Genomic DNA, 22,203 nt, shown 5'->3' on the forward strand with positions numbered 1-22,203 from the left:
TTCCTAACAGTGAGTATTTCTTCTTTAAAGATGTGCAAAGCAAGAAAAAGGGTTTAAAGATTCAGCCCCAAGATACTAATTTTATTCATGAAAGCCAGCAGATTTAACACAGGTTCCCAGTTTAAGCCACTACATTGTCCTTTATAATTTCAACTAGAATTCTGAATTCAACAATTTTTTTATAAAACTTGAGACTTTATGTTTTGGATGATATTATTTTACACAGGAATGTGATAATTATTTCTGATACTCTAAATTGCAGGTTTTTAGTGAAGTTTGCAATAAACACAATAGTATGGCAAGAAGATGCCAACGTAGAATAATGTGATCCACAGAATAATTCTACAATGTGACAGATGAAAGGAAGAAAAATTAGCAACATACTATGAACTATGGGGATGCATCAGGACATATACAAATCGACATTTTGTAGGTGTAGTGCTTTTTTTTAGCATCTTCAGGCTCATTTTAGCAAGGTTGGTACAAGTATTATGAGTTCGTAAGTGTGAGACAGGCCAGTAGGCCTAAAAGAGAAAATCTATATATAGATTTTTTTTTCCTCTTGAAGTACAAGTGCTAGCAGACTGTCTGCAGTGCTCAGGTGGAAGTTATTGTTCCTGAAGTGGAGGCAGAAAAGGTACCTGTATTTAAGTTTGCAAGATCACAGTTTCTCAAACTGTCAGTGTAGGCGAGTCTCTACTAAGAAATAAGATTCTTCAATGCAGCGAGCAATCGTGGGTCCAAGTTCTCTTCTGCTCCTCCTGGTCTGAAGTGCTAACAAGAAACTAAGGAGTGGAGCAGATAGCTCTGTGTATGTGTGAAATAACATCTTAATCTACAACTTATGCTTCCCTCAGAGTACTGAAAGCAGAGCCTAGAGTCTGGTCTTCTGACACCACAAGAATTTATGCCTCCAGTAAGTGGAAATTAATCTCTCCTTTATAAATGCACACTGGGAAAAGGGATTTTTGGCATGACTGACAATGTCACACTTTCCTGGCTGGACATTTCGTTGAAGGCTTCGGGTGAAGGCTAGTATTTGTATCTTGTGAACCCTTATTTGGGAGCAGGAATGGTCAGTGATGATGTGGTGAGTGCCAGAGACTGGTGCTTGCCTGCACAGCTGCCAACTCTGCCAGTCTCTTTCCCTGACCTGCTGGCATTTAGCAGCAGCAGAGTGTCTTCTGAAGCCAGGTGGGAGAGCCAGACCTCAAGAGCACTGCTGCAATCTCCCAAACACTTGTTACCATGACATACCAGGCAAGACAAAGGAGAGTGCTAGCAAATTCCTTAATTGATGCATGATTGCTGATATCACATAAACCAGGAGCCCTCCAGCTTCAGCATGTTTGCTGATGACTATGTACTCACCCAGCTCCTGCTTAGTCTTGGCTGTTCTCCCACATACTCCACCCATAGCTGACAAGTTTTGTGCAGCTTTATAACCCCATTAATGCATGAGTCAGGGTGCTGCCTATTAAAAAAAAGGTGTGTGTGGTCATACAGACAATTATAGGTATAAGAGAGTGGTAAGGTGGTGCTGAGAACAAGACAGGAATAATTATAAAGCTATTGGACTGTGTAAATGTAGAGGTAATTGCTCCTTACCAAAACAAATTAAACATAAATAATCAAATAACTCAGCAGAAGTAATGAAGTCTCAAATTAATGACAATTGTGTTTTGCACTTTCCCAGGACCATCTAGCTCTAAGAAAAGCTAACACACACTTTAAACTGTAACTTATTGAAGTGTTGAATTATAAAACTGGAATCCAGGACACTACTACCCTTCTTATTTCAGGCAAGTTAACAAATGAATGAGAAAGCAACAGCTTTCTTGGCTGAGTGCCTCCCAAAAAACCCAACTATAATCCAGAACATTTACTGTTAAAATTATGAGCCCATGAAAATCCAAGTTTATAAGAACAAAGTTGTTTACAGAACTGAAATAAAAGCATCCATCATTTTAATGCTGTAACTGCAGATTAAGACAATGCAGATGGGCATAATTTTCCATTCTTAATATGAGACACAACATCATGTGTCTTTAATATAGATACAACATATACATTCAGCTAGAACATTGGTTTATTCTTACATTTCAAATTCCAACTTAAGTCACTATCAAAAAAAAGCAAGTGAATACAAATGCAGCAAAGATCATGATGATATAAAAATCAGTCATATTACACAATCTAACATCTTATTTGTAGGATCTACAGAGAATGAAAAGCTTTTTCTATTAATGGTTTGAGTTAATCCTGTGTCCAAACATTTTCCCCAATAAGCATCAGATTTTTTTTTATGTTGGCTATAAAGCTGTCACTCCTCAATAAACAGATATGCTCCTGGTGGGTTTACCTCACTGTCAAAGATCTGTCAATTCATGTATTGTCTCATAAGTGAAACCAGAGAACCTTTACTGCACGGCTCCTAGCAAATCCAACTGAGCAGAGGCTGCTCATCACCTGAGAGGATTTCCCCCACTGCAGCTCCTGTGCAATTGGTAGGGATTGGATGCTCCCAAAATAAGTTCACAAAATCCCTTAAGTTAATAGTTCTGCCTACCTTAAAAAGAAAGTTATGTGACCTTTAATGCTCTGCTCGACTGAGCCTTCATTTTGTGAGTCTCAATTAAATTTTATGTTTTGTAGCTCCCATTTTCTTGAAAGACATGAAAAGAGTTCAAGGGATGGATCCTTCTTTGAAGAATTTAATTCCTCATGAAGAAAATTTATTTCCAGCTAAAGAGATACTCAAAGTCTGGGGGAAGGGAATTTTTGTAGGGCTTTTTCCTGGTTTTGTTTTTGTTTTGTTTTTGGTGTTTTTGTTTTTGTTTTTGTTTTGTTTTGTTTTTGTTTGTTTCTTTTTTTTGTTTTGCTTTGCTTTGTTTTGTTAAAAGATTTCTAGTGTTTTGTAAAGAGAAAGGAGTTTAATGATTCTTTGAAATGGACATTGTTCCATTAGACAATTATGTCTAACCACAATTGTGGTTAGACAATTATTTCCTCAGTCCTTTTCATTGTAATGAGGACAAAATCAGAGGGATGGTTAAAGAATTCTGGCTGTTATTTGTGATGAAGAAGCTTTCCATGAAATCACCAGATTGCTACAGTGATACTGCACTAACATAATACTGGTTGATTTTCAGTAAGAGCCACTGCAGCAAATGAAACATTTGCATACATGTTCATAAAAAGAAATATTTCCTAGGCTGATTCTGCATACTTAACCTAAACATAATAAGGTCAAAAAATGAAGTGTCTTGCCTAAACAGGGCTTTCACATTCTGGCTTACCTTAGTTGCCACTACTGAAAAACGTAAGTACAAATAAGCATAAGCTGATTCCCCAATCACATATTCCCAAATGTAAACATTTTCAGGGACAGGCCATTAGTAATACTTCATTTCCCACTATGTTTCTTTATTTAGTTATGGGTTTTTTTAGTCAATTTAACATAAAATTACAGGTGCCAAAGGGGAATTCAGAGTGCTGGAGGAAGATGCCTAAACCCTTTTTAGTTTAGTTTAGTTCTTTTCACTTTAGTTTATACTAAACTCTTTATAGATTTAGATATTTATGTATTTTCAGAAATAAACATGGGCCATAAATGAGTTTCTTACACCCTCCTCACAGATTTACACACCTGAGCCCGAACACGTCATACACCGATTTCATTTGCTTAGTATCTAAATGTGAAGCCCTTTCTTGGGGCTCTCTTCTTCATATTTTTGTGGTCACACAAGGAATGGGTTGTCAGGATTAAAGGTTTCCACAAACTAAAAAAATTCATATTCCACCCTCACTTCCTTCACAGCTGTCACAATCACCATGCTCCAGAAAATCAGACAACTTGTACAGACAGGAATGAAAGACTCACAGAGTCAAACAGGTTTTTCAGGATTAACTGATTTATTTTCTTATTTTTATCTGAAATTTAACATTATAGTTCATCTGAGATTTTTTTATCTCAGTTTTTTTCCTAGTGCTTACTACCGATGTCTGTTTAAATGCGAATTTCTGCCTGTCTAACCTCCTGGAGAAAATCAGGTATTCAGGTAAACATGTATGTAGGGACACATATTGAGAAAGTAAGAAAATCACAGCCTGAAAAATATTCCAGGCTGGAGCTTTTCAGCTCTGTTCCCAGCCGATAAGCTGGTCCAGCTCAAAGCTAGGAAGAACTAGCTAGGTGATAATTTGGTCAAAATAAAAAGGAATTAATAACAAAGATAGAACACCTGGTGTGGTGTGTGACCAGGCCCTGGGAATGGGGTGTCTTCTCTCTGAACCAATCACCTTTTCTCTACTCTTGGAATTGCGAGTCATGCTACAAAACCAAGTGTGTTCCTGAATAAACTTGTCTCTTTCTTTCCTATCATGAAAGATGACCATGTAGCCGTGCATCTTATTTCCGCAGCACTTAAAGGGTTAAACCCCTTTGCACGGCTACACAGGTATTGCTTTTTGTTTAGCTCAGTATTGACTGCTTTTGAAACAGGCAAGTAAAACTCTGTATTAGCTCTTGCCAAAAAGAAATTTTGTGCAATCTACTGCTAAACTGTGATTTAAATATATAATATTTTCATGTAATCATTTTCTTTTTTCTGCTCACAGATTCATGACTTGATACAAACTTAAAAAATATTCTGGTTTAGTTCCAGTATTGGGGCACAGGAATTCCATAAGAAAAAAACAATGAATAATCAGTTACCTTGAAAGGTGTCTCTTGATTTCGACTCTTTCTCCAGATACGAAAAATACAAGCGAATTGGGATGAGATAAATACTGTTTTCATACTCATTGACTTAAATATTGAAATTAATTTTCTATTTAAAAATAGTACTACGTTATTGTAAATATTAATACTTCAATAGTTTTCTTTCAAGAAGCAATAAAAGTTAACATAAACTCAGCCCAGAAAACCTCAGAAGCCACAGATTAAAATTTGTGTGGAATCTTTTTAGCTTTTAAGCTTTTTAATATCTATTGTAGTGAAAAACCACAACATTAATCTCTCAAAAAAAATGAATTTACAACTAATAAGGGCAGCTGGGACAACTTCTCTTTCAACACCTTAATGAAACTTCTTTGTATCGCCCTGCTTTCTCATTTCAAACTATCCAGTTCTATATGGATGTACTTAGGCAGTATAGCTTAGCTAAATCTCACTGCAAGAAACAAAACTGGTCTAGTTACTAATTTTCACTGCTCATCTCACCTCTGTTTTTCCAGTGCAGCTTGTGGATGCAAGAAGTCTATGTGTCACTGCACCTATGCTGCCTCCATACCCAGCATCTGCTCCACTATATACAGGAACAGTTCCATTTTGATGAATATTTAGGTTGGAATCATGATCTATAGATTGGACTCGATGATCTTGAGAGGTCTTTTCCAACCAAATTGTTTCTGTGATACATGGATTAAAAAAAAAAAAATGGGTTGCTATTGTATTTTAAAAGTTTATGGAAAGCCTGCCAGCTACTCAAAGCTGGGATTTACTAATTAGTTACCTTGATTAAAGGCTAGCTTCCAAAGAGCTCCTGTGGATAACAGGCTTAACTTTACACATATGATTGATCCCATTACATTCACTGGATTTAACTGGACTGCTCATAAAATTAAGCCTATATTTAAATGCCTTTCTGGATCAGAACCCAGCTCCCTTAGAGGAGCTCAGGCTTAGAGCAGTGGTACCTTATGATGCCAGTACACTGATGAACATAACTCTTTTTTCCATATTCTGTCAAACTGAAGAGCTGTGGAAATTTGCTTACACAGGTCCTGGAGACATTGTCTGCCACAGGTAATTGAGAAAGCCATTTCATCAGAGCTTGTAAACATCAGAGCTTGATACACTCAGCCTGAGCTAGTTCAGAATACCAGGACAAGACACAAGAGTGAGGATACAGCAATACACTGATGCAGCCACCCTGAAGCCACTGGTGCTGAAGCAGGGTTTCTGCCAGTGTCTCTATACAGCTGTGCATTCTTTGACATATTATAATAACCAAAATTGGCATTGTGAGTCTAATTTAGACTAATCAAGACTTTTCAAATTGTGCTCGCTGTGTAAGACTACATTTGCCAAATTCTTGCAATTGCAAAAAAAGAGTGGAATATAAAGAGGATATAATGTCTGGAAAATGGGTGATTAAGAAAGGTCGCATAAAATTGACAATTTTAAAAACATATACTCTTACCCTTCTCGTTGGAAAATAGTCCTAAAACAGTCCCCCAGGCTCTTGTAACTGGTTGGATCAGTTTTCCCTCTTTGAATTTGGAACCTAAAAAAAATACAATTTACATCACAGCATGAGAAGTCAGGGATTTTTAAGTCACTTTTAACTTTCCAGTTATTATATAAAAGGACTTTTAAAGGGTTTTTTTATGTCTCTGATTCATTATTATATACTGTTCCTGATATACTTATTAACACTGTTTTCATAGAAGCTGTTAAACCAAGGAAAAATAGAGCTTTAGTAGTAACTTTTTTTGTAGTTTATGGAACTCACAGTATAGCTATCACCTTTGACATTTACACCTCTTTCTACTTGTTTGAAAAATAAGCTGTTAACCCTGTGCCTGATCCAAAGTCCACTGAAACTAATGTGAGTGTTTGAGTCAAACCTTGCTTTTGAAAATCTGAAATGGAATACAATCGTGTGTTGCGCATTTTTAATATCTGACACAATTACAACAAAAATCAAGCAGAGACATGATCAGATATTAGAGCACCATTCATTTTTCATAATTCAATAATAAGACGAACAATAAAAGCAAGCAATAAATTATTCTGATTGAAACCTTATTTTCTCTATTCACATTTTGACAACAATAAAAATTTTAACATGAAGCTTGTGGCTTTGAAAGGAAAATCAAGATTATGATTTAAGATTGTAAACTTCTTATTGTTATGATTTATGGATAGCAACAGTGAGTTTAACACACTATATTATTTTACTAAATATCTCAGTTAGAGGATCCTATTTCTTTCAGTTTCAAAAGTGCAGCTGGCAAATTCAAGTAAACAGAATGGAGATATTGAGATCAATTTTTAGCAACATAACTTCTTTTTCAACTGCTAATTACCAAATAGCACTAAAAAATAAAAAGAATATTGCTGTTGGCAATTCCAGTCTAAGACAGCCCCACATCAGGCAATCACTATACTGGTTCTATTACTAGGTACAATAATAACTCAACACAATGGTTTCAAGGAATAATTCACATTACAGTCAAGTACACCACAAGCCACAAGAATACTGCTGTTCTGAGAAACCTCAATTTTTACTTATTCTGATCACAATACTGAATCTCATTTATATGAGATAATGAACCAAGGTATTTTTTAACTCAAGGTTAAACAGCAATTTCCTCCTCTCATAGAATTCAGTAGGGTCAAGTCAACATTTGTATTGTGCCTAAAGTTATTCATTGTTTTGAACATCAGTATTTCTGTGCTAACACTTCTAAAATTTTGTTCAATTTGAGGAAAAAAATTCTAGTGATGCAATTCTTTGGGCAATTATGAAGGCAAGCCCACACCTTTTTTGAAAACGGTTAGAAGGAAACACTGAGTCCCTCCATAGTCCTAATAAAAGTAGTTCAGGCACATCTGGGATCTCTATCTGGGGTAACCTCTTTTATTAGCACAAGAACTTGCTGCCAAGTTGGCAGAGAGAAGAATGCTATTCAATAGGCTTACACTCAAATAAGAGCTGGTGCATAAAATTTTGTCTGAAAAGATCCCTTGGGAAGGCTAATAGTTGAAAAAAAAAATGCCTCAATGCCATCACACAAAGTCCAACAGCAATATCAGCTACAGAAGCTTTTACACTGTGGCAATCAAGCAAACCAAATTATAAATGAACCTAGTTTCTATGCACATTTTAATATATTTAAGACTTGATTGTTCATACATTTCAGCTCAAAATCAAGAATGTCTTTCTTAAAGAAAACTTGCAAAAACTTACCAGTGACATCTTTTTCCAAGTATTTAAAAATAAAGTTTTCTTAAACCAAACTCTTTTCCTTGAGTTTCAAGATTTGTCCTCCTTGTAAACTCAAAAAAAGCATCACTTCATCTAAAGCATCCTTTGAATAATGCACTTTGCTCTTTTTCACCCTGCAAATGCTCAGCAATGTTATACTTGCACATGTGTAAGGCTCCCCACTAAATCGTGCATGCAAAACTGTTTGTTGAACTGGGGCTTTAATTCCAGAGCACAGTGGATCTCAACAACACAGCGAACATATTTATATAATTCTGTTTTACAGTTTACAGATTGGCAACTTCTCAACTAAATGTAAATGATTTAATAAAAATCCGTCTTTGATAGCAATAATGAAAGTAATAGCATAAGAAATGCAATAATCCTGTAGGTAATTTATGTTTTATCAGATGAAAGATAACTTCTTGCTAAAGAAGTTAAGTCAAAGAAGTTTTAAATTTATTTCAGATATTTGTTTCAATACAGATAAGACTTTTGTATTAAATGAGTCCATTTGCAACACTGAGTCACACAAATAACATATTCCTTCCTTTAGGGTTTTTGGATCCATTCCTTCCCTAGTAAATCTATTTTATAGCTTTAACTGCAATTCTAAAATACATGCCAATTATGTGCTTCAACCTAGATCTGCGAATTGGGTTCTTTGATTCAGAATTGCTTGCCTCAATAAAATCATGTGTAACTTTTTAATGAACTAGCTAATTGATCACCAGAACTTGTTATAAGAAGCTCAGGGAAGAGCTGAAAAAAAATGTTAGTTTGTTTTCCTGGAGATAGCAGCGGCAGCCTCTATTAGTAGTCTTCATAACACAGAAGAGCTAAAGCATTCCATTAAAAAATCCCCCAACCTTGCCTGTTTTTAATGATTGTTTAGAGGAATGAACACAACTGGGGGATATGTAATGGCTTTCTCTGCTTCAAATCCGTTCCTTTCTAACAGCACTATAAAACCACTGAATTTCATGCATTTTTGAAAGTTGGATGGCTGCCTTGTATCCTTTTAGCTTTTGCTAGACCAGAAAAGATAAATTCCCCTCTAAATACCATCGGAACACTAACTTCTGATCTAATAATTTTGAAGTGTGATGGCAGGCAGCCCTCAGTGACATGCTGAACAGCCATATGTGCAGAAATGCTTTCCCAGGGCTGGGATGGACAACCTCCTACTCACTATCAGTATCACAGAAGTATCAGAAGTCACTGGACACTCCAACACATTGTGTGTTTACTGCAAGCTTCTTCACTTCAAAAATGAGCACCAGGCTCACTTTCCACCCCTGTCATGCTCCTGCACCTTGGCTGTCAGGGCAGAATGATGCAGTGCTGAGCACTCCCACCCCTGGAATGCTCACAGAGCTGTGGGAGGCACTTTGCACCCCAGGTTACCTCTTCCTACCCAGGACCAGCCAAGGCATTTAGCCCCTTGGCTCCTTGCAGTCCCCACATCCATTTCCTATGCCATGAGGGACCTCACATTTTCCTTTTCTGGCTGTAGCAGCAGTCCAAAGGGCTTGGTCTTCCATGTCCCCTTTGAATAAATAGTACCTTTCCAGTAGCTTCATTAGATAGCAAATTGCCCCAATAATGTTTAAGAAAACACTGGTGTCCTTCCCTGTTCACTGCAGAAGACACATGGTTGGAATCTCTGTAAAAAGTGGGAACCATGTAAAAACTATTTGAGGTTTTGGGGTCTGTTCAAAAGGCCTTAAAAACTGATGATCTAAAACCATGAAAATATTTTAACTTACCCACACTAATCAGTACTAAAACTTCTACTTGTGAAATGAATAAACCTAAATTATTGTTACTTTACTAGCATGAGAAAGAACTTTTTTTAATGGTTATAACAGTCCTTGATCAATAAGTCTCAATGGGCTCTGCCTGAAATTCCATAATGTGGAAGACACTTGAGTCCTTTCACCAGTTCTCTGAACCACTTATCATTAACAAGTGATCCATCATGTTGTGGAGCAACGACTCTACACAAACACATGCATCTGTTTCCAAGGCCTAACTCCTCACAGTCCTTGTTGGTTTTTTAAATAGCCAGAATTTAATTCTGAGTTCAATAAAATCCTCAGTCCAGATCATGCTTTTCTGACCCTACTCCTATTGCAAAAATCTTCTAAGTAATATTTTCTCATAGAATCTATCTATAGAAGAACAAATAGATGCATGTGCTTTCTGAAAAAAAGAAAAAAAACACAAAAAACCAAAACTCTCACATCCCTCCATAATACACTAATTTTTTTGTTCATGTTTGCTGAATATCTCATCATTGTCTTATGGATGTCTGCTACTACATTATCCAGGTATTTAGCATTTAAAGCTTGTTTGTCACAACGTTACCTAAAAATCCTCCTCATTTTATTTACTGATCTGGGCTGGAGAAAGCTTTCTAATTAATATTGACATTGTTTTAGTCACCTTAAAATCTAAAAGGAAGAAACCAGTATTTTCATATCTAGACTGAAGCACATAATCATAATTTAAGTCCCAGTTATGTAGGACAACCACAATGTGATATGGAGCATCAGACTCATCAGATTCTTGCCACTGGGTTTGCAAAGACTATACCCTCAGGCACAAATTGCAGAATTTCTTCCTGTTTTTATTCAGCACTGCTGACTAGTTTCTCAACCACAGAGTTCAGAGGGAAAGAAAAACACTGACTCAGAGAACCAAGCTTTATACCAGGCTGCAGTGCTTGCCAAGGAGTGGCAGCCTTAGCTGTATTTTTCCTTCTCTGAGCATCTCAGCAGGATTCTATCATATGCTCTACTCAGTTTTGAATACAGCTCCTAACATTTCCATTCATGGTTGGGGTTTGTGCAGTACCAAAAGCAAATAAACTTAGGAACTGACGTACATAGATGCTAGAAAGAAGATAATTACATGGCATAACAACAAAACAAATTAAAATATTTGTGCAACTTTAAATCTAAAACAACTTTTGAATAAATGTATGATCTTTGGAAAACTGAAAACATGTACAGCTTTTTTGCACTTTCAGTAATTCCCATGATTCCAGATACTCCTAACTGTATTTACTCCACCCTTACATAATGATAAAAAATGTATAGTCTGAAGTTTTATATAAATACACATTATTTAACAGTTCAAACGCTTATTAAAAAATAACTGCATTCTATTTTTAAAAGATTATGATTTGTTAAGTTAAACATTTATTCAGGTGTTAGTATGGGCGTTATCTACTGATGCTTACATTTTATGAAAAACTTTGGACTGCAAAATGGACCTCAACATAATTTATTTCACTTTTTGGCTCAAGTTCTTTGAGTTGCTAACATTACTTATAGGATAATAACTAAGTTGAGAGTAAAATTGTGCCACTTATTTTAACAGTAAATCATAGGAGCTGTTAAAGAGCTGAATATTACTTTTCAAACCACAAAAAGCCTAATTATTTTTAGGAAAAGATAAAAGTTGTGCTACTGCAGAAGTCATATTTTGAGTGTTTGAATATTGCTATGATGATTATTTAGCTGTGAAAAACATATAAGAATATAATAAAATAGTAACATAAAGAACAGGTGAAGAAAAGAACTTATTCTCCATACTAGCCATAGATTTGTCTCAAATCTATGGTAGTTAGATTTTTGTAGTTGAATTTTCTTACAGTTCATATTTACTTTACAGAAATAAACCAGAATGCTAGGTAGCAAAACATTATGAAAAATTATGTCAAAATTCATCACAAATAATTTCATTTTGTTGGACTAAATGATGCTTGTTAAGTTTATTCACCCCTTTGAATTTTAGAGGAATTTTTGGGGTTTTTTAGTAAGAAAAAAAAAAGAAGAGTAATAATGGAAATAATTGCAAAGATACCTTGAAAGCTTTCTATGCAGAGTTGATTTTTATGTCAGTTAGAAGATCAACCATCAGCTGTGATGGCAAAAAAAAAAATTGCCAAACAGAAATGGATGATTTCTTACATTTACAAATGTGCTTATCAAACACTGCACCTCATAAACGTTCCCCTTTATACCTGATCTCTGTCTTATTGCAATCCAGGTGTGTTCTGTCCTCTTGCTATCTGATTTTTATTTTGTCTCTGAGAAAAATACCTCAGAAATTGCCATGGGAAATAAGTAAGGCAAAAGGAGGAACCACCACCAGCAGATGAGTAAGGATCAACAGCCCACATCTGCATAAGGGTATATTCATGGCAAAAGTTACAGCTAGACCAACAACAGACTTAGCAATTTACAGCAGAATTTAGATGGAACACATTGGCTGTTCTGATCAAACTGGACCCAATAAGATCATCACCAGCTGTTGCTTCCTTTTAGATTGGCTAAAAGCAATTTATCTTAACCCTCATAAAACACTTGGTCAAAACTCTTTCAGCCTCAATGATGAGAACTTACCATCCATAGCTTACTCTGAACTTACAACTTTTAACAAGTATTTTCCCTGAATGAAGTGCATCATTGAATACAGAAAGTCTTAAACATGACAAAACAGCTTAGGTGTTTCACTGATACTCTCAGCCAGTTCTTTGAATGTGACTCTTACTCTTAGACCAGAGAAAAGTACACTAATCAGTAGAAGAACTTCATCTTTCCTGTATTTCCTTTTATAGATGACTTTCCCCCCTCTCTTGCTTTTATACTCAAGCTAAACAGCATATAATTCCATCAAAATATCAGTGGGGAAAAGAATGCAGTGCAGTAAATATATTTTTATTAATTTAATTTTTTAGACATGAAAGCTGTATTTTTTCAGCTACTAATGAAGAGCTCTTCTGATTTCTTTTCCTCCTGTATAAATTCTTCCATTGTGTGCACGGGACAAACATACAGTAGCTATAACATCAGAAGGAAATTTTTCTTTATGTGTGGTTTTAAAAAATATTCATGAAAAAATAACTTGACCAGAAGCTGGTCACATTAATCCATTTAACTGTTTAATGCAGATTTACCCTGGTAATATTGCAAAAGAATGAAAAAATAACTAGTCATAGCACATATTAATAATTTCATGTTTTCCCAAGGAAGAAATTAATCAGAAATTAAGTTCAAACCATAAATATTTTAATAATCTAATTCCATCAATGACTGTGTGTGTAGAGGGAGAGTTCTAAACAAGAACAAAACTAATGAAAACCAAAACTTTTTCATTCCACACTAAAAACCATTCAGGAAAACCTCATGAATGTGCAAGTTCCATTTTATTTCAGGGATGAAAAATACTGAGAGCACTTGAATTCCTGTTTCACAGAACTTGCAAACAATACATATTTTTCTTATCCTTTAGAAAGGTCTCCAGTGTTTTTGTGTGTGAAAAGCCTATCCACAAGCCCTGCCAGAGCAGGAACAGCTCCGCTGGCCACTCTGCCAGAGCCGTGGCTGTGCACAAGGTACAATTCTGTCACTGCAGCTCTGCTTTGGCTGCCTAGATACAAGTTCTGAGCACAACACAGGATGACAGCAGTGATCATAAAAGGGACAGCTATCTGAAAGATCATGAGTATTTTATGTGAAGGATTGTGCAATACACATGATCTTAACAAGATCAGCCAGAATGTGCCGACTGTAAAAGCAATAGGCAAATTTAAGCACTACCTGTGCTTTCTGTCTAAACCTTCCTGTGTTTAAGGCAATTAGTTACTCTGGTGAAAGAATTTCCAGAAACCAGTAATGGCAAAAAGAACATTTTGGTTTTTTACAGTGATGGTTTATCTCTGAAACCTTTGTAATCTCTATTTCCTAAGTGAAAGCAACACCTCAAAATCTACGGAATTTTTTGAGCTTTATCTAAACTGGATAAATCATTCAAAATGGCACCACAAGGAATAATTTTTTATTGTCAGAGATGATAGAGCTATTTGTATGATTGGAAGTATGAATAGCCACTCATAGCCTAAGCCATCAACAGAAGAAATCTGGTTTTATTAGTTTTGAATAAAGTCTTATACGTTTTCCTTCAGGACAGCTTACAGAGAAAGAGTGAACAAACTGATGAGTAGTATAAACTAATGACTAGAAGACATTTCACAAGAAATCATATAATATATGATAATTATATTAAGATCCCAGTATGCAGTCTCAGTTCAGGGAAAAATGAGAATATGATTTGGCTGATTTCAGTGTGAAACATGTGCCTGCTTAAAAAGTGTCCTTTTTTAAATCTCAGTTTAAATTCTATTCCAAAAATGTATATCCTCTCTTGACCTCTTGCTGGAAAGCAATTCTTGTCTCCTGTGACATTACTGCCATCTCTGACCCTTTACTGAGCTTCTGCATATTAGAGCTGTCAAAAAATTTAAATGTAGATATGAACATTTCACCTACAGTTAAGTGATACCGGTTAGATAAATAGTTTTGCTGCCTTTAAAAGGCAAGGGTATTCTCCATTACTGCAAAGAGATGCAAAGGCAAATCTCAACAGAACTTTGTAAAATCAAACATGTGTCTGATTAGCCATAGAAAGGCTTCAAATGACCATTTACTGGTCACTACTGGAAACTACCTGTAATAAAACCAGTAAGCACTGCTCTAAAACTCTTACAATTTCAGAAAATGTAATAGGGATTTACATGCCACTGGAAAAAGTAATGGTCTTCTACAATTTTTATAGAAAGGGCCAAGAACTTCTACCCAGTTTTCTCAACAAAGCTTTGATTTCAGTGTTTGTTATGGAAATCTCACAGCACCTCTCCTGAGAAGGCAGAATAATTTTTTGTGGCTTTCTGGCATGAAGACGTAGGGGGAGGATTTTTTGGTGGGTTGTTCAATACTTTTCATTTTTCATTAACATTTTAAATTCTTTGATGAGATCAATCCCACCACAGCTGAATGTATTCTTAATTTTTTTTTTTTTTTGGTGTTTAAGTGATTTAGCACCAAAAATTTTCAAACCATGACAAATAAATGTACATTGCACTTAGTCCCTATGGTCAAAGTAGGAAAGATAACAAAAAATATCTTTTCTCCCAAAGGAAAGAATTGCTCAAAAAAAGAAATCCAAATTGATTTTCAGAGGAGAATAGCCAAAATCAAACTGAGAGTTGCTGAAAGAAGTGTTAGCTTTGTGCTGGAAAATATTTGAAAGGGAAATAATTTCGTTAACATATCGTGGCTGAGATTTTTAATATACTGGAAAGGATATGAGACTTACTCTACTGAAAAATACAGCTAAACACCCTGGATTTGAAAACATTAACTCACATGTCCTGTCTCATTAATACACCAACCAATTTAAATGACTAATAGCTAATTCACATAATATGGACATTATCTACCATGCATGTGCTGCTTCCATGAAAAGATTACTTCTTCCTATTAAATTGTATGGCTAAGTGACAGAAAACACACAAACGTAAATTAGCAAAACAAGGAAATTCTGAGTAAAAGATTGAAACTTAACTCTTACCCACCCAACTGTGTCCCAATATTACAGCTTATATGGAATGCATTATTGACCAGTGCTGAGTGATCTCAGCAATTCTTAATATACAGTAGGACAAAACAAGGCAAGTTAAGGATGAAATTTCCTCTGAAGCACTATGACTTTCACTGCTGAGGTGACTTATAGTAAAAGTAGTGAAGTATTGGAGCACCTGCATTCTGCAATTCAATTTACCAGAAACAGTGCACTTCTGTAAAAATCAAAACAAAAAGTATTCGCTTAACTCTGAGGAAAGTTTTCTGTGTGTTCAAATTTCAGCTTGCCAATTTTTTAATGTCCACAGATACATAAAAACACATTCATGAAATTCTGGTGTAACACTAAAATTTATCCTAGCAAGCAAAGAAAAACATTTGACCTATGAATACACCCTATTAATTCCCTGTAAGAAGACAAGAAAAAAAAAAAAGGAAATGAGTTCTCAAAATTCAATATAGCAGAAAAACAGAAGTTATTTTCAGACTTCAGTAAATTACTTTTTATTTTTCTAATTCATACCATTAACAGTTATCAACAAAAACTAATGCTAAACAAAACTCAGGAGAATCTACAATGCAGGTTGCACACTGAGGTCAGAAGGATAAGTTTGAATATTCAAAGCTGTTGTTGAATCACAGTTGTTGCTACAAAACTGTCAAGATACTGTTTTTGAGAACCAAATAGCCCCACACAATGAAATTATTTTTCTTATTTTTAAATACATTTTTAAAACTACCGAAGTTCAAGTACTTGACATCCCAGTTTTAAACAACAGAAAATAATACTGTAGTGGAAACACTAACAGGGTCTTGACAACAGCTGTGTAGGACTGCACCTTTATATCACAACAAACTCTTCCAGCTGAAAAAACTCACTCATTACCCAGGATGGTGTGGAAAAAAGATCGTTGTTGCTTCAGGAAAGACAGTTGCTTGAAAATTGGCATAAAGTGGTGAAAATTATAAAGGAACATTACTTTTTCCCCCTGAACTTAACCTAACTACTCCAGAAAGTAATGCACAAATCATTCATTATAATGAGTCATAACAATGATTTGTGATCTTCCAAGTTTTCATTTTACGCCCCTCTGTTTTTCCTTAAAGACAGGAGGATAGACAAAGACTGGAAACTTTGGGTCATATGGATCACGGCACCACTGCTATGTCTGGAATTTTCTTATAAATATCCTATTGCTCTGAGGTTCATAGGCCTGACTGAAACAGCAGGGACGATCTCATTTGTACTTTTATAGTTGTAGAGGGATTTGCAAGAGTTAACACAATTTTCCATAATATTTCTTACCGACTTCAGGAATAAAGGGAGAGTTCCCTTTTTAATCAGTATCTGAAACATTGTTAAGTCTAAAGGGAAACAGGAATTCTTTCAGATTTAACAAGACTTTTCCAAGTGCTGATAATTTTAAAGGTACAAAACAAGGCAACTTTTGAAAAAGAAGATTTCAGCAAAGCGTTTGTGGGCAGCAATCAGTGTAGTAGTCTGGAGGATACACTTTTCAGCAGATTTTACTGCTTTCTTTCAGCCTTGTGCCTTTTAAAGATTAATAGATTATTTTTCCAAAGAGAAATGGTAAATGATTCCTTCTGAGTTCATGAAAATATTCAAATCAAGGAAGTATTGTCAGGTTCTGTTACAATGATGTCTATCTCAGAAAACAAACTGTTTCACTAACCACCAGTGGGAAGCTAGAAAAGCGCCTTCATTTTGTATAGTCACAGAAGTCTTTAAAGGCAATTCTTCTCCAGGCAGGCAGGCAAGCAGGCAGGCAGGCAAACTATGCTAACATGGTTGATCTGACTCAGATATCGAGCTTGAGGATTGAAAAATAGAAAAAAGAAAAAGACAGTTATCCATGTTATCCATGCAGTATTTCTTAGGAACTACTGCTCTATTTCCTTATCACATTCAGTATCTCTTCCATGAACACATTTGGTCAAGTCTTCATATTGCAACATGGATTCAGAGATAAAACTAACTGAATTATTGAATGCTGAATGCCTACTGATAAATAAAATAGGCTTGTTGAAAAATGACTGCTGAAAAAAAGTGGTTCTGCATGCTTATACAGAATTAGTAGGTAATTACTATTATATTATTATATATAAAACGAGCGGGATTGTGACCTTGTTGGCAAATTTCTGTGTCTTGTCTAATGCCAAACTAAGAGTGCAATAAGTAAACCCTTAAGTGATCAACATGTAGGCATATTGCCTCCCATCATCTTTTTCTTAGCACATATGCAAGCCAATGAGAAAGGCAAGTCTTTGAAAGAACAACAGCATAATTTATCCTTTTCCTAAGTTATGCTATGATTCTTTCAAAGAACTAGCTGTAAAGTGGTTTGCTATGTGATATTATACTAGCAATAGATTTAGCTGCTTCATTTTGGGTATAATCTTTGTGCAGTATAGTCTGTGCACATAAGTAGAGATCTAAGTATTTGCAGGAATCAACTTCGCCTGGTATGGAGTCTGAAAGGTGCCCAGTCTGAAGTATGAGAAGGACCTATTGTACCTAAATTTTGCAGAGTAGATTGGAATTATCCTTGTTAAAAATCTAAAGTTTGCCCAACTTGTGGCCTGAACCCCTTCTAAGAATAAAGCTGACCTTAAAGGTCTACAGAAAGGTATCTCCAGTTTTATTATATGCAGGGGACAGATTTTAGCCTTTTTCTTTTTCAAGACTCTCTTGAAAATGCAGACAGCCATCCTGCCTAACAGCTAAGAGATGTATCACCCACCAATTTATTAGAGGTCATTTATTAGAGGTCACAAGATGTCCAGCTTGTCATTGGAACTGGGAGCAGAAACCACAGCCTCAGAATCGACAAACACTGCTGCTTTTGTTGCAAGAAGTTTTCCCTATGAGCCTGTGGTCTGGGAAAAGGGCAAATAGTGAAAGTCAATCACAGGGGAATGAGTGATGGATATATAGGGAGTGAGCAAAATTATGAAAATGGGCAGGATAGAAAAGAGTATAGTGCTGAAGAAACGTGATATATTGAGCAGATGGAAAATCTTGAGGCAGATTCTGGTCAAAATAAGAGCAATGTATCACTGCATCAGTTCCTTCCTTGTCATCTTTAGAATCTATCAAAAGGCACTGCAGTTTTGCAAATTTCCCTTCTCTCTCCCCTACTGCATTCAATGGATAGCATTAATATGACATAAATGATATCTGAATTAATATATGGTATTCATTTACTGTACCATACTGCATGAAACTATAATTCCTAAATTCATCAGCTCCCTTTGACAATAAAAGCCACTTTAAAATATATAAGAAGATCTTTGAACTTTTTATGAGCTAGTTCTGTAGGACTTTAGTCCTAGGATATATAGTTTTCAGAGGTTTCCTAGACTTATACAACATCTCATCTCTAATATCAAGTGACATCTCTAACATGTCTTAAAATCCTTTTTTGGCTCAATGATATTCCTCTGCTCACTTCTATTTAACTTCTGTTTATACTCCAATAATTGCTGTTTTCCTTCTCACCACTAGAGTATATGTGTACACAAAAACAGCTTTTCTAAAATACACAGAAAAAATACAGTGTTACTTAAGGAACTAATTTTCTTTTAAGGAATATGTGCAGAGAGAATGGTTCCATGCCTACACCATTGCTATAATATATGTCAGAAGAATAATGTATTTCCAGATCTGCTCATATAATGCCCTCTAAGTAGCCTGTGAAATTCCTGCCCGAGGTCAGGACTGTGTACTGTGAAACACTTGACTTCTGCAATTTTTTGTCACTTGGTTTCTGTCCCAAGGGCTGACTGTGTGAAGTCTCAATTAATATATTGAAGAAGCTCTTTAACATAGATGATACAGCCAATTGCAAACATTTCTTAAATATGACTTCCTGCTGTTAGAAGTGGAAGAATTCTCAAAGCGAGCACCAGACCTCAGTCTTCAGGAGTAAAGAGCAGCAATGAGCAGCTCAGGAGTAGACAAATACCTTTGAGTAGCCATAGGAGTAGATGAGTGCTGTGAGTGAGGAATGATATTCTTAAAATGCTGAAGAGAGTCTGAATCAATCAGTAATAAATCACTTTCAACTCTTCTCAGAAAGACCTTTGCATACAAAGAAAAAGAAATTCTATTTTGAAAAACCCCAGCTGATTTACATGGCATTTACACAGTTGATTCAAGATGTACTTTGTAAAATGACTAAAAATCCATTTTTTTTAGCTGAAACAAGCCCTCATTAGATTTCTAACAAGCTTTACTACAGAAGCCAGGGTATGAAAACCCCCACCACATTATTTCATATATAAACCTGGAAACCCTAGGAATGCAGACATGATAATTTGAATGGTTTTATCCATGTATGCATACATATACTCTTGTATTCCATGTAATTATAAGGAATAGAATTTTCTGTTTTATGAAAGAAAAAAAGTTTTCAGGAAGAAAGAAATAGACATACCACTAATCCTTCAAATTCCTTATTATGCTTGATATAGACTTTTATGTTAGTTAACTAAACATAAATCAATAGATTGACATATGCCATAGACTTTAGATACTAATTTAACACCTCTGCGTAAAGTTAGAGAGGAGATTTATAAAATCACTTTGAATTTATTATTTCTAGAAAGAGCAGACAAAAGTCTTTGAGGATTAATTTCATGCTGTGGGTTAAATTTCACTCTCACGATAGGCCAACTATTGCCTGGGGCACTACAGATAATGAACCTGACAAGGGATTAGCAAGGAAATACTTGTGTTATTATAAATCGTGTACACTTCCCTTTCTAACCAACTTCATCCTTCATGACATTAACAAATTACACTCTTTGTCCATGTTTCAATATAACACAAAGCTATGAATGATCCTGAACAAAAATTACATTAGATAAGGTCTTCTGAAGGCATAAATAGCTACTAAATTTAAATTTACTAAATTTAATTGAAAGATCCAGACCTCCTGAAGTGAGAACCTAAGACATTTTATGTCAGGTATCTCCAAGACCCAGAGAAACACTTGTACATAAAATCTGATTTAAGAGTATCAGCTGATGCAGTCTAAAATAGTTTACAGACAAATGTGCACAATGGAATTAAATCCAACACAGACTCAGGAAATTTAGGAGTATTAATCTACCAGAGAGTCTAAAACAACTCAAGCAAAAATTTTAATCACTTGGCTTCACTGTAAACACTAGATTTACTAAAGACCTCAAACACAATTTATCATGTGCATATTACACTAGAAGTTCCAGTAATGATTTTGTGCCCAAAGCCAGTAAGAATATTATGATGTAAATATAGATGTTTTCTGTATTTGATCCTTCTATCCTTTCTTTTCTTGAAAAGCTTCAAACTTTTACATGTAAAAACCAGGTTAATTTCTAAACAATCCATGCTGAGCTGTGCTGCCATGCAATGATACTGAAATTGCATAAAGGTTAAAGAGGAAATCTGACATCACAAACTGGACACTTTATTTATACATTACCATACAAACAGAAAGGCAAGAAAGAACTCCAAGCTCTGAATCTTCTTCTGCTGACTCATATCAGCTTAGGATGGTATTCCTTGAATTTTAGAGATGGTAGTATTACTGCTAATGCCTTCTAAGGGAAAAAGAATCCTAGAAATGGTTCTTGTAACATACCACTCTTCACCTTTAAAAGAAATCAAGTGTAAACAAAAAACTCAATTTTTTGGACCCTATTACTCTCCCATCTCCTTTGAAGCCAAAGCCTTTTCAAGAGAAATCCCATCTCCAGGCTATAGCACCACATAATTTCCAATCACCACATGGTAATCACCCATGCTAAAATACTCAGAGATTTATTAGTGCTGGGTTGCAAAAGGTGTGGACAATTTTTCTTTTATTCCTCTCGTCAAAACAGCCTGGACATGAGCCCTCACTAATGCTCTCTTAAACTCTCTGAGAGAACATGGCCTGACAGGTTCTTCCTGGATCCCAAAGATGAGAGCTTATCATGTTGGAAACGTATCCTTTTGTCTCTTTGCTCCTATATCTACAAGCCAGTGAGCTCTGCTGTCCCTTGCCGTAGTCACAGAATGTCACCATGAGTCACACCGAGCTGTGCCAGATGACTCAGTCCTACTGCACGGCTCATATTGTTCTTGTATGACCACAACAGAGAAAGAGGAATTTCACCATTGTGCTCTTGCAATATATTGGTGTCATTTTCCAACTGCATACAGCAGGCAAGAGTATTTGCTGCACTTCCCTCTTAGCTTTCTAAATGGAGAGGAAAAAATACAGTTGAGTTAGGATGCTGATAATATAGGCTAATAACATTTAATATTTGAGAACTTGCATACTGATTCCTAGGCATCATATAAGGCCAGGCAACTGCTCTCTTGACTTACCCCTACAGCTGAACCAGTTCTGCATCCAACCATCTCCACCCCTTGAGACCAGACCTTTGGCCAAAGTTATAAATGAAGGACAAATCATATTAAAATGACAATTGAGCATGCCCTTATGTTAAATGAATACTTGGACAGTGTAACCAGTCCTATGTTTGAGTTCTCCACACTTTTTGAGAACTGAAGGTGCTGAAGACTAGATGACTCAGATTCAGGTGGGCTTTGTCCTGGGAAGACAGTCAAGCATTACTAATATCTTACATTTTCCACTTGAAATTTAATTTGGTGAGTGGCTGTTCTGATGAGAGAGCCAACTTAAGATCACTGAGTGTTGCTAGACTCTCTGTTTTGCTGATGCAAATATCTACAAGGGTGTGGAGTAGAGAAAAAACAA

At 35.6% G+C, this 22,203-nt stretch overlaps 1 protein-coding gene across 4 annotated transcripts in view; it reads right to left on the reverse strand.

Annotated features, from left to right (window-relative positions):
• The window catches only part of SLC25A21 (solute carrier family 25 member 21), a 228,455-nt gene that overhangs the window by 52,645 nt on the left and 153,607 nt on the right, over positions 1-22,203 (reverse strand). For all 4 annotated transcript variants that reach the window (XM_088167309.1, XM_014890727.2, XM_014890720.2 and 1 more), the window contains exon 3: positions 6,207-6,290. In XM_088167309.1, coding sequence (XP_088023435.1) covers positions 6,207-6,290 — 84 coding nt within the window. The remainder of the gene's footprint in view (positions 1-6,206; positions 6,291-22,203) is intronic.

Source organism: Sturnus vulgaris, chromosome 6, assembly GCF_052056855.1.
Source record: "Sturnus vulgaris isolate bStuVul1 chromosome 6, bStuVul1.hap1, whole genome shotgun sequence".
NCBI classification, from domain to species: Eukaryota; Metazoa; Chordata; class Aves; order Passeriformes; family Sturnidae; genus Sturnus; species Sturnus vulgaris.